The sequence below is a fragment of the Kogia breviceps genome, chromosome 4 (assembly GCF_026419965.1).
Source record: "Kogia breviceps isolate mKogBre1 chromosome 4, mKogBre1 haplotype 1, whole genome shotgun sequence".
NCBI classification, from domain to species: Eukaryota; Metazoa; Chordata; class Mammalia; order Artiodactyla; family Physeteridae; genus Kogia; species Kogia breviceps.
This window is the reverse complement of record NC_081313.1, coordinates 167,915,138-167,928,651: the sequence shown is the minus strand read 5'-3', so window position 1 is coordinate 167,928,651 and position 13,514 is coordinate 167,915,138. Positions and strand designations below refer to the sequence as shown.

The 13,514-nt window shown below is 41.2% G+C and overlaps 1 protein-coding gene across 2 annotated transcripts in view; it reads left to right on the top strand.

The window, feature by feature from the left end:
* The first annotated feature begins 1,936 nt into the window (after positions 1-1,936).
* UBTD2 (ubiquitin domain containing 2) overlaps positions 1,937-13,514 on the top strand; it is a 59,987-nt gene continuing 48,409 nt past the window's right edge. Inside the window, exon 1 of one of the 2 annotated variants that reach the window (XM_059063485.2) lies at positions 1,937-2,154. Coding sequence is in view for 1 of the 2 variants with exons in the window: in XM_059063484.2 (XP_058919467.1) it covers positions 2,360-2,429 (70 nt within the window). In the remaining variant the exon portion in view is untranslated. Of the gene's footprint in view, positions 2,155-2,263; positions 2,430-13,514 lie in introns of those variants that run through there. The other variant, XM_059063484.2, reaches the window with a different exon arrangement.

Here is a 13,514-nt window from a genome sequence, read left to right as displayed (position 1 = left end):
TTTTACAGGTGAGGAAACTGAGCTGTACAGAAATTTAAGGTCATACAGCTAGTACAGGATAGAAGCCAGATTCTGTGGGGCCCTTAGCTACCACATTACTCTCTCCTGGGAATTTCTGTCTCTGTTCTAAGATAAAGGCAAGGTGGAGAACATCCATGGCTAAGAATTTCTCAATGACATTGCTCTCTCCTCCTAGTGCCAACTCCTCAATGCTCCTCAGGAAGCACTCATCGCTTGGGTGCCTACCATCTGTTTAATAGACATTGTGGAAGTCTTGGTTTCTACAGTTTCTAGAGCAAAATTTAGAACAAAGCAATCCCTTTGAAGATATCAGTATGTAGCTTCTCTCCTTTGGGGAAGTGACGAAGTGATGTGTCCGTCTGCCAATGTGAATGCTTAGCAGAGAATGATCAGATAGAAGGCTTTATAATACAGTAACTGAAAATCAGAGCACCCTCTGAAAACTCATAATGATGTCACTTGTATATAAGCTCTTTGAATGTTCATGAGTACCCAGGACAATGCTAATTTGTCAGTATAAATTTAACATAGCAGACTTCTATTTCTCACAAGGCATTTCTGTGTTTTCATATAAGTATAGGGTTTTGTTTGTTCGTTGGACATTCATTTTAATCTGATTATCAAATGAATCTTTGTCTCTTTTTTGGACTATTTCTGTGAGCTAGATTCCCACATGTGGGATAATCCTGAGTCAAAGGGTATGAACATTTCTAAGGCTCTTGATCTGTGTTTCCAAATTGCTTTGCAAAAAGACTGAACCAATTTACACTTCCACCAGCAGTGTATGAAAATATATTTAAATGCAAATTCCAAGCTGCATAGAGTCTCTTTCCTAGGTATTTTACTTAAAACTGTTTCTTTAATGCTAAGCAAAAGCTGACCCATGATGTTAAAAAAAGAAATCTGATTATAAAAATGGAGCAGATAGTTAAAACAGCTCTTAGGCAGAAATAAGCTTTAGAAAGACCCATGCGAGGTGATAAAAATTTTAAGGCATCATGGCAAGAAGCACGATTCTGAAGGGACCATTAACAATTTGGCTTAGACTGGGATAGCAACCGCCAAGAACGTTGGGCGTGGTCAGTGTACCAAATTCTAGTTTAGAAAAAAGCAGGGTATTTTATTTATTTATATTTCACTTTGTTCTAAAGACGATTTAGGATACTTAAAGGGAGGATCTTGAGAAGTAGCACTGTGTTTGAATAATCAGTCCTGTTTGAATGAAACTAGCCCATGTCCCTTGAACTAAGGTCCACGCTTATCTCTCCCTGCACCGGATGGCTTGCCTCTGTAATGTGAGTTCAGTTTGCAACCACAATGACCGCCTCTACGTCTAATGTCTAATATGGGGCACAGAGATTTTAGGGGGCAAGGGGGTGGGGCAGGCAAGGGTAAGCCCAGACTCGGGATACCAATCCATTGAACTCTACACAAATCCAAAAGGTGCTGGGACTTCATCCTTCGGCCAGCCTAATGCATTCCCTCCGCCAGTTATTTGGGACTCCGCCTGCGAGTCTCCCATCAGTATAGCTCTGTGCATCACCACCTTCCGCTCCCGACCCGCTTCTACAAGAAAGAGCTGACGCCGCCCGAGGAGTCAGAAACTCGATTTCGCCCCTTTCCACTTCTCTTTTCTCACTTTTGCTCCTCCTTTCCTGCTCTCTCTCCCTTCGACTTCCTTTCTTCTCCCCGTCTTCGCCTCTCCCTCGTCCACGCCTGCTTTCCACGCCTAGTCCCCGTGAGCAATTCCCCAGTCACCTCCTTTCCTCCAGCTCGGAGGCCCCCTCCGCTTGCCTCGTCGCCTCCCGGCTACCCCTCCGCCCGCGGCCCCGCCCGCAGCCAATCAGTGCGCGGCCTCCCGCGGCCCCGCCCTCCCCGGCTGTTCCGGGGTGGCCCGGCGGAGCCCAGGCCTCGGGAGCGGAGGGCGGCGCTGCGGCGTGGGGGCCGATGGGGCCTGGCGGTCGGGCGGCGCCGGCGCTCGGCTCGCCTGGACGCGGGTGTGCGGGGCTGTGAAGGGGTGAGGCGGGCGCTGCGGCTCGCCCGGGATGGGCCAGCCCCGGCCTGCCGGGGCCGAGCCGGAGGCGAGGGCGGCGCGCGGGACAGGCCTGCCGGGCGGGCGGCCCGGGGACTGAGGTAGAAGTGGGCGCGGAGGAAGGGGCCGAGCCAAGGCGGTGGGTGGAGCGGCGAGGGGGGCGGAGGCTGGGCCGCGGCGGGCGAGCGGAGCGGCGCGCCTGTCCGGAGCTCGGCGGCGGCGGCAGAGGCGGCGCCGGAGGAGGCAGAGGCGGCGGCGGGCCCGGACGAGCGCCCGGAGGTGGCGGACGAGGCGCCGGGGGCCCCCATGGGAGGGTGTGTGGGCGCCCAGCACGACTCCTCGGGCAGCCTCAACGAGAACTCGGAGGGCACCGGAGGTAGGTGAGCGCCAGGGGGCAGCCTCGGCCCCCCATTGTTCCCGGCCAGGCCCGGCCACCTGTCCCGGCCCCTGCGGGCCCACGGGCCTCGCGGCCGGGGTCCCCGTGCCCCTTTGTCATCCCCGCCTCCACGTCACTCCCCGCGCTCCGCTTCCGGCCGCCCCGCCGGCCGCGGGGTCGCCCCCTTTTTTCCCTGGCCCCCGATAAAGCCCTCAGCTTTCCGGGGATGTAGCCCTCGGCCTCTCTACCCCACCGCTTCGGCTCGGGAAACTCGGACTAGAAACTACCTCTGGCCACCTCACTCCCTCTCCAGTTGGTTTAATTATTCAGGAACAGGATGGCGGCGCTGGGGTTGCAGAAAAGCCAATTGATGGGGGGTGGGGGGGAGCCTGATGCCTTCCCTCCGACGCGCCCCGTCACATCTCTCTGCACCCGTCCTTGTTCCGCAGAGTTGGCTGGTCTCAGCTTTCCTGAGTTTCAGATGACAGCTGCCCTGGTTGGTTCCAATTTGGCCATTTAAACCTGCAAGTTTCTGGAGCTCGTCTGGGGAAGTCTCAGGCGGCCACAGGCATTACTTTTAACGAGGGGTGGGGAAACGGTCTTCCCGAGTAAAACGTGGCTTCTTGCTACAGCCCGGGGGTGTTGGACCAGTATCGGGGTGGGCTACTCAAATTCCTGTCCGTCTTACGTAAAGGAAAATATGTAGGATAAAAGTACAAATGCCTGAGAGTCCGTTTACCCTCGCAGGATGGGTACTGTAAAAGTTTTTGTAACACGAAACGCACTTCTTATTTATTGTAAAAAGCAGTTTGCTGATGAGAGTATTTTAATGCAATCGGTGTTGTAGTATAGCAGAAGAATACAGTTAATTCTGCTTTTAGTTAAATGATCTCTTGCTGAGTCCGTTCTACAGCTTGTGTAGAGAGCAGAATGTTTTAAATAAGAAATCGCTTTTAGGAACAGCAAAGATGACAGTGTTGGTTTTGTTCCAACCTTGTGTTAGACGTCTCAAAATGTGGGGCATAAGTTCCTAGACTAAGTCGTTTGGGGATGGGTGGGTTTACAACTTTTTCTTAACATGCTAGCTAGCATTTAGACCAGCTGCTTGCCTGTCACTAAGCTCCATCTATAAACCATGTACATGAATGGTTTGGCTGATGAATGTCCTGAATTGCCTGATGTTTAGCCAGGCCACTTCATTTAAAATGTATGGGCATCCTGTATGTCTAAGTCCTGGGTAAATAGTTTGAGAGCTCAGCGAAGCGTTTCCTGAAAAAATCGTCCATGAAAACGGTACTTTATAGTGCATTTTAAGTCAGAGCATAATTACTCAGTGGCATATTAACAATGAGATTTGCCCTGAAAACAGGGCAGGAAGATAAAAGGCATGGTTGAAAACACCTTTAGGTTAAGATCAACTTGGGGATCAGATGATTCTTCCTGCGGGTGAGGTGATAATTAATGGTACTGAACTATAGGTGGTGTTACTTTTTAGTAAGTATAGGTAGTGTGCTTGTTATAGGTAGTGTTTAGTTTTAATTAAAATTTTTCACACTTAATATTCTAATTCAACGTTTTTCTATTGTTGGTAATGCACTTGAACCAATTTATGGTTTTATGGCCTTTTGGTAGTGTGAGTTATGACCAGTTAGGCATTATTAGCATGGGCTTTTTAAAGCAAAAAGTATTAGCTTTTGGTAATTTATTACCAATGGTGTCTAGTTAGATAACTATAGTATCAGCTTCTTTGAGAACTGAGTTCTCTGGATCTTAAGCTGCGCTTTACTTTTTTGAAATAAAGTTTAGAAAAAACGAACCTCAATAACCAAACCTCTTTATTTCTTTTCTGGAGAGAAGGCATGACCCTGATGTAACTGGGGTGAAGGAATTAGCTGTGTGGCATAAAAGGATTACTTCTCGAATTTAATTAGGGAGGCCTTTATTCTTCATTATTGTCATGATAGCTAAAGATTTAATTGTGGTTTAAAGGAATTAGCTCAGGTGAGTGTTTCAGGTTAACATGTTAAATAGGTTCTTGCTTATTATGATAGATTTTTGTTGGGAAGGGAAAGACTTTCCTAAGGGTGTTGGCACAGATCCTTCACTTTTCAGACGTACAACAGTAGTTAGTAGTTTTAATCCGGACATATTGGCCTATGAAAATTTTTTTATCAGCATGGAGTTAAGTACAGTTTCCGATGCTTTTCATGACAGATTTAATTACATCCACGGTGTAGTGCAAACATCACCGTTTTAGAATAGCTTCACTTTCTGAATATCAGCAGACTTAGTAACATGACTTTAAAAAAAAACACAACTTTTTTGGCTATTTGAGATACTGTACTTTCCCTTTCCCTCTGAATCTAAGTCTCAAGTATGCAAATAATTGTGTGTATATTGAGAAAAGCTTCCTTTCTAGGTGGATTAGTTCTTTGAAGAAATTTGAGAAATTTTTTTAAGAGGTTATAGAATATGGAAATGGCTTAATTCATGTTATAGGATTTGTGTTGTCTATTGTTTTGGAATCAGTTGCTGTATCTTCTGGCATACCTTGCCTAGAATTCAGTTTTTGAGTTTCAGCTACTTTGACCTTTTATTTTTTTTTATTTTTTATTTTTTTTGCGGTACGCGGGCCTCTCACTGCTGTGGCCTCTCCCGTTGCGGAGCACAGGCTCCGGACGCGCAGGCTCAGCGGCCATGGCTCACGGGCCCAGCCGTTCTGCGGCATGTGGGATCTTCCCGGACCGGGGCACGAACCTGTGTCCCCTGCATCGGCAGGTGGACTCTCAACCACTGCGCCACCAGGGAAGCCCCTGACCATTTTTTAAATGCCTAATTTTAATCAAGAAAGGTATATTTCAGGAGTTATGCAAGATTATTTAACATGTCTCTCCAAGCTTCCACACTACTAGAATTTCCAATTGTTTTGACATTTGTAGACAGCATATTTTGTATGGTTCTCCACCTTATTATGACATTGTGATGCTGAGATTGGCACTTAGGTCCTCTAGATAAGGCTCTAGCCCAAGGCATTTGCTAAGTAATTAAATCTCTGAGGATTTTTCAAAATAAGAAATATGTGAAGAAAAAACAAAATGAAATTCATTGAAGACAGCCAGTTACCTTCTTTTCATATTTTGATCATTTCTTTAATGAAAATAGTGATGTACAAAGTAGGTTCTCACTTTCTGGGTGTGTCATTTATTCTGTACATTCAGTGATATCCCAAGATTACTGACCCAGGTGGTCACCAGTTTCCAGGTTTACAGGAGGATAACTCTGAAAGCTGAATATTGACTGCTTTATTTCTGAGTGTCTTGAGAATATCATGGAATTCTTTTAGATATCCATTTATAGCAGCCTAACACCTACTTGATGAGAACAATGGTTTTTGAGTAACAACAGTTACCATTTATCCAATATTTATTATGTAACAGGTACTGTGATTTTTTTCTCATTTAGTCTTCAACAACTCTGGGAGGTGGATAGTATTTCTGTTTTATAGATGGATTGAAGCTGGGAGAAATTAAATAACTTGCTTAACATGGCATAGCTTACAAATGGCAGAGTCAGAGCTTAAATTCAGGGCTATAATAAAGAGTGCTAGTTTTTTTTTTTCTAGTTTTATGTTTTAAAACTTTTAGTAAAATACATATGAAACTCGCCACCTTAACCACTTTTAAGTGTACAGTTCAGTGGCATTAATTATATTCACAATGTGCAACCATCATCACTGTATTTCCAGAGTTTTTTATCACTCCAAACCTAGATCCATTAAGCAGTATCTTTGCTCCCCTTTCCTCCCAACCTGTTGTAACCTCTGATCTATGTTTTGTCTCTGAATTTGCCTATTGTAGATATTTCATATAAATAGAATCATACAATGTTTATTGTTTTGTTGGTGGTATATTTCACTTACATGTCTTCCAGGTTTATCCTGTTGTAGCAAGTATCAATACTAAATCCTTGTTATAGCTGAATAATATTTCATTGTATACATATACACCACATTTTGATTATTTCTTCATCCATTGATGACATTTGTATTGTCTCCACTTTTTGGCTGTTGTGAATAATGCAGCTATGAACTTTGGTGTACACATAGCTGAGTCCCTATTTTCAGTGCTTTTGGATATATACCTAGGAGAACCTAGGAATTGATAGGTCATGTGGTAATTCTGTGTTTACCTTTTTGAGGAACTGCCAAACTTTCCCACAGTGGCTGTACCATTTTATATTCCTACTAGCAGCATACAGGGGTTCCAGTTTCTCCAAATTTTCACCAACACTTGTTATTTCCCGTTTTAAAAATTATAGCCTTTCTAGTGGGTGTGAAGTGAGTGGTATCTCATTGTAGTTTTGGCTTGCCTTTTGTAATGGCTAGTGATGTTAATGTGCTCACTTGGCATTTGAATAACTTCTTTTAATAGATAGAAATGTCTGCTTAAGTCCTTTGCCTATTTTTTAATTGGGTTGTTTGGGGTTTTGTTGTTGAGTTGTAAGAGTTCTTTATTTATTCTGTATATTAAACCCTTAGCAAGATACATGATTTGCAAATATTTTCTCCCATTCTGTAGGTTGTCTTTTCACTCTCTTGATGGTGTCTTTTGATGCACAAAAGTTTAATGAAGTCCAGTAAATTTTTCCCTTTGTTGCCTGTGCTTATAGTTTCAGTTTTAAATATGTATTTAATCCTTCACTGATGGAGAAAGAATAAATCTATAACCAGTAATTCACAAATTAACATTTGCTTTCTTAACTGTGAATAGAAAGCTGTTTTAAGCTTATTTCCTCTGTCAGATCTGGTGAAAAGATTGATTTGCAGTGAAGTTGTTTTTATTTTATTTTTTATAACTCTATTTATTTATTTTTTTGTCTGCATTGGGTCTTTGTTGCTGTGCGCGGGCTTCTCCTTGCAGTGGCTTCTCTTGTTGTGGAGCAAGGCCTCTAGGTGCGCGGTCTTCAGTAGTTGCGGCACGTGGGCTCTAGAGCGCAGGCTCAGTAGTTGTGGCTCACGGGCTTAGTTGCTCTGTGGCATGTGGGATCTTCCCTGACGGGGGGCCGAACCCTGTCCCCTGAATTGGCAGGCGGATTCTTAATCACTGTGCCACCAGGGAAGCACCTACAGCGAAATGGCTTTTAAAAAATAGACAAAGGTAATCCATAAACCTGCTTCAACTTTGTAATCAAGAGGTGATTGTTGTATTTTCTGGGGAAGCATTTTAAAATCAACAAGCGCTGAGTACCCGTAATATGCCTAACTTTGTATTGGTTGCTGTTGTTCCAAAAAAAGGAATCATTTTCCTATTTCTTGAGGATGTCAGAATCCTTTTTTAGGAAAACGTAATAAAATATGCACACATGAAGCAACTATAAAACACTATTTAAACAGATAAAAATACCATTGAATAAATTGTGCACATGCTGAGGGAATAAAGGAAAAACAAAGTGGCCTCAGCTGCTCAAAGGTGTGGTCCCTCAACCAGCAGCATTGCCATCACATGGGAGCATGTTAGAAACGCAGAATCTCAAGCCCTAGCCCTGAACTATTGAATCAGAATCTGCATTTTAACAAGATTCTCAAATGATTCCCATGCACGTTAAAGTTCGAGAAACATTGATAGAGGATTGCTTACAGTGGGAAGAGACTGGAGTGAGGAACCCATTAGGGTAAAAAAAAAAAATGGTAGGACTTGGTGATTTATTGGATGTAGGGATGGATACAGAAAAGAAAATACCATGTTTGTGAACCTGGGTAACCAAGAATATTGAGGTGGCTTAAGGTTTAGATGACAAGAATTTTTAAGTTGAGATATCATTTAGGATTGTGCAGAAGTTTAGATAGGGAACTCCTAAATGTTCAGGATTATGAATGTGGATTTTGGAATCACCTGGGGGATTGACTGAAGGTGTAAAAGTGAATGACTGCTGTAAGTAAGTAGAAAGAGGAGGAAAGTACTAAGAATTGAGTCATGAAAATTTCACAAAAGGTAGAGAAATGAGAATCACCTCTCAGGACCTGACCATAGTAAGTACTTAGTATACTGAATTTTGTTGAATTATTGGGAACTGGGAAAACAGATCTGCCTGTGAAACTGATAGATCTGATTGTATTTGAACTTTTCATTCTAGTACGGTTGTTGCAGAAATTCTAGTTGTAGTTTGACTCATATCCTAATACAAGATAGACTTTTTAGGCATCCAGCCCCAGAATATACCAACAGCCCTTTTGAGGTTGGTGTACTTCAGAACAAACACATCCTCTATAAGACATCAGTTACTCTTTAAAAAAAAAATTTATTTATTTAGTTGTTTTTATTTTTTTATCTTTGTTGGGTCTTTGTTGCTGTGCATGGGGTTTCTCTAGTTGCAGAGAGTGGGGGCTACCTTTTGTTGTGGTGCACAGACTTCTCACTGTGGTGGCTTCTCTTGTTGCGGAGCATGGGCTCTAGGCGCGCGGGCTCAGTAGTTGTGGCTTGCGAGCTCTAGAGCGCAGGCTCAGTATTTGTAGCATGTGGGATCTTCCTGGGGCAGCGATCGAACCAGTGTCCCCTGCATTGGCAGGCGGATTCTTAACCACTGTGCCACCAGGGAAGCCTGTCAGTTACTTTCTTCACCAAGAATATCATGCAAATCTATTCCTTATATATTTTCAGTGTCCCATATATTATTTATACACATAATCTAACTAGGTTGCTTATTGACTTTTCTTTTGCTTCTACTCTTAGGGCTGTGCCTATAGTAAAAAATGAAGCACACTGAACATGACTAGGACTAAAGATTAAGTCTCCTCCTTTTTTATCCCTAGTGTGACAGTAGAAGTAAAAATCTTTCATGTTTTCTTTGGGTTGGTGAGCTCTGGGGCTTTATGAAAGGGATGCATAAAATTTCATACCATTTGGAGAGAGACATACTGTGAAATAGGAGGCATTTACTTGATAAAGCAGAGGGTGGCTTATTTGACTAGGAGTGGAGGTGTGTGGAAAGAACCAAAAGGGACATATACAGCAAGAAAACGCAGGTTGGAAATACAGTGAGTGGTACTGTGGGTGGGTAGGTAGGTCCAGTAGGTATGAGAACTGAAATTAGGCCAGGGAAGCTACAGTTGGAAAATACTGCCATATGGGGCAAGCTGAATCCTCTTTGAGAAAAGATTTTAAAACTCCAGTTTACATAAAAAACTGACATGGTATGTTGTAGCCCCCGCCTCATCAGCTACCTTCCACTGGGCTAGTCCCACTCGTTTTCAGTTTTCTACTAAGTAGAGGGTTGAAATTTTTTCCCAAATTATTTTGGAATTTGGAATAATTTGGAATTTTCCCAAATTCCAAATTATTTTGGAATTTATGTTGGAAAGACATTTTGAAAGAAGAGTCTCATGGATATTAAATGGGCTGTCTTTTTCATCTCTGATTTTGTATTTAGCAGTCAGTTGCTAGTGATACACAGTATGGACAGAAGATTTAAGCCACTAGAAATGATAGGAATTGTCATTCCTTTGATTTTTGATGGCCCTAGTCTATAATACCTGTCTTTCTTATGGACAAATAGTAATCAGTAGATTTTATTTTTAAATCTGATTTTCTTACTGTAAATGCAAAGCTTTGGCAGCCCCTTGCTAGTAGTACTATACCCAGGTGAGTCTTCTAATGTGAATGATTATTGAGTGTTAAGAACAGTAATAAGGAACTTTTGCCTTTATGTTCATGAATTCTCTCTTGTGGTTTTTGACCGAAACACATTCTTCTCTTGTTGCAAGGGAGCATTAGGTTGATTTTGGTAAGCAACATGATCATATTAATTGGGCGATCAATTTGCTGATTTAGTGATTCTCTCCTTTTTCCTTACTGCAGACCACCTGAATGGTTTATCTTCATTTGGTGACCACTGCACTTGATTCTTCCCACCACCCCTCACCATCCCTACCCAGCTTTCTGCTTCTGCTTGTCGGGCAGTACTAGGCTACCAGCAGGCTCCTCATGACTCACTGGTAGTTCAAGGACCATAGGTTGAGACTTTACTAATGCGTATGTACTTAAAGATGCATGTGTGTTGGCCAAGAACAATCAAGCATGTATTCATCTTGCATCAGCTACATTGACTTGCAGGCAGCAAGAATCAGGCTTGGTTTTGAATATACTCCATATATTGAGCTGAGTGGTTAAATATTGCTGAGTATACATTGGGTATTGTAATGCCATATTTTTGCATGTTTGCAGTAAAACTTTTAGAAGTGTCCATTATAGCTCTGTTTTTAGAAATGAAATTTCTGTTGAAGGTAGCTGTCTAAGAAAAAGAGATATTTACATGTGGGGGTAATTTTATATGAATTTTACTTAAGTGTGAAATCTTAATGATATATATTTGCTCAAGACTTCAGTAAGTAATGAATTAGTGACTTTGGGACTTCTCTGTTTAAGTTCTTACCCTCATAAGAAACCCTTCAGATAATTTTATGCATTTATTATAATTGGCTTGTAGGTATAAGCAAGATCAGATTGCTTCTTTGCATTTGTTCAGATAGTTTCCATGCTTGTGGGCTGTGTGACAAGTGTATCAAAGGGGCAGAGTAACAAATAGTCCAAGTCATTCAAGGTATGAATCTGCTTCATAATAAACTATCATTTTCAACTCAGGGCAAACACTTTATTTTTTAGGTTCTTCCTGAAAGAAAGAAAGCTGTCTTTTAAAAATAGACAGCTTCTGTTATTTCTGATTGCCAGTACTTGAAGCTAACTATAAATAGAGATATAAATAAGACTTGCTGTGTGAAATCAGGTTAGCTTATGGTCTAATGAAGGAATCATACGTTTAAATAATTAGGAAAAAAGTTTAAAAAGTCTCTATAGCAATGAAAAAAGTATTACGGAAGTTCAAGGAGCAGTGTGGAGCACTGTCAGAAAACTTCATTGGAGAGGTGATATAATAAGTTGGTCTTGAAAGAGGAGTAGTTGAAAAAAAGGCAGAAGGGCATTCTGTGTGCAGAGGAAAATACTTGTATAGAAATATGAAAAAACATGTTATTTTGGGGGACTGGCAAGAAGCTTGTGGAGGGAATGGTGAAACATGAAGTTATTAGGGTATGTTGTCAGATTTTGGAAGGCATAATTGGCATAATCAATAGACAAAATTGTGAGACAATATTATAGGTGATACTAGTTAAGTGGTTTAAAATTTTGCTTTTTGTTTTTTTGTGCATCTAATGAACTAATTCCCATTTAATGCTGCATCCTGAAGTTATTTTGTACAAATTTCTGTTGTACTAGGTTGTTATAGTCTTTAACGGATTTTTATTCTTTTGTAGTTGTAATGGGATTATTACATATTAAACATAAAGACAAAACCGATATCGTATATTAACGCATATATGAGGAATTTGAAAAAACTGGTATAAATGATCTTATTTACAAAGCAGAAATAGAGCCACAGACGTAGAGAACAAACCGTATGGATACCAAGGGGGAAAGGGGGATGTGGGATGAATTAGGAGATTGGGATTGACATATATACACTACTAATACTCTGTATAAAATAGATAACTAATGAGAACCTACTGTATAGCACAGGGAACTCTACTCAGTGCTCTGAGGTGACCTACATGAGAAGGAAATCCAAAAAAGAGGGGATATATGTATATGTATAGCTGATTCACTTTGCTGTACAGTAGAAACTAACACAACATTGTAAAGCAATGATACTCCAATAAAAATTTTTTAAATTAAAAAAATAAAATAGAAAAAAAACATAAAAAATGTTTGTTTTTTACATGCACATGTAGGTGTTTGTCCCAGATCAGTTGTTTTCTCTTGAGTTCCAGTTTTCTGGCATATGTGAAGAGTCTGGGCTAAGATTCTGCAGATCTGCCTGAGTTTTAATCTCTATTGAGAAAAGGCCTGCATTAGCTGTGGTACTTTTTGGGCTCAGTTTCTTCTCAAGAAAAAAAAATTGTTGAAAAACAGCGGATTAGTGGATTAGATCTTCTCTATCAAGATATCTAATTCTTTTTAAAACATTTTTAATGATAATTTTCAAACATGTTGAAAAGTTGAAAGACTCTAGTATAAACAGTTGAATACCCATTAGTTAGATTGAACAAATGTGTGTGTGTGTGTATGTATATGTACATTTGCTTAACTGTTTGAAAGTGAGTACAGACATCATGACACTTTAACATGCATCTTTAAAAAATAAAGCTCTTCTCCTACATAACAATACTATTATCACTCCTAAGAAGATTAACTGTTATTCCCTAAGATCTAGTCCATAATCAGAATCTCCCAGTTGTCCCCCAACTGTCTTTTCTGTTTTTTCAAAATAGGATCTAATCTGCATTTAGACATTGCATTTGTTTGTCTCTTTAATCTTTTTTTCTTTAGAAATTTATTTTTTTTAAGAGTTTTAAAGATTTATTTATTATTTATTTATTTATTTTAGGCTGCATTGATCTTAGTTGTGGCATGCAGGGTCAATGATGGAATCTTTCGTTGCGGCCCATGGGCTTCTCTAGTAGTGGGTTTCTCTCTAGTTGTGGCGGTGGGTTTTCTCCTCTCTGGTTGTGGCATGCAGGCTCCAGGGAGCATGGGCTCCAGAGCACATGGGCTCTGTAGTTTGCTGCATGCACGCTCTCTAGTTGAGGTGTGCTAGCTCAGTAGTTGTGGCACATGGGCTTATTTGCCCCACGGCATGTGGGATCGAACCCGCATGCCCTGCATTGTAAGGTGGATTCTTTACCACTGGACCACCAGGGAAGTCCCTCTTTAATCTTTTTAAATCTAGAAAACCTCCCCCACTTTTCTTCCCTATGACATTGACTTTTTGAAGAGTCTTATATTATGTACCACCATCTGGATTTGTCTGATTGTGTTTCCCTGTGGTGTATTTAGTGAATTCTTGTAGCCTCTGTATTTTCTTTAGACTGGAAATTAGGTAGATCTAATTCTTTTTTTTTTTAAGATTTAATTTTTATTTATTTTTGGCTGCATTGGGTTTTCGTTGCTGCGCACAGGTTTTCTCTAGTTGTGGTGAGTGGGGGCTACTCTTTGTTGTGGTGCACGGGCTTCTCCTTGTGGTGGCTTCTCGTCGTAG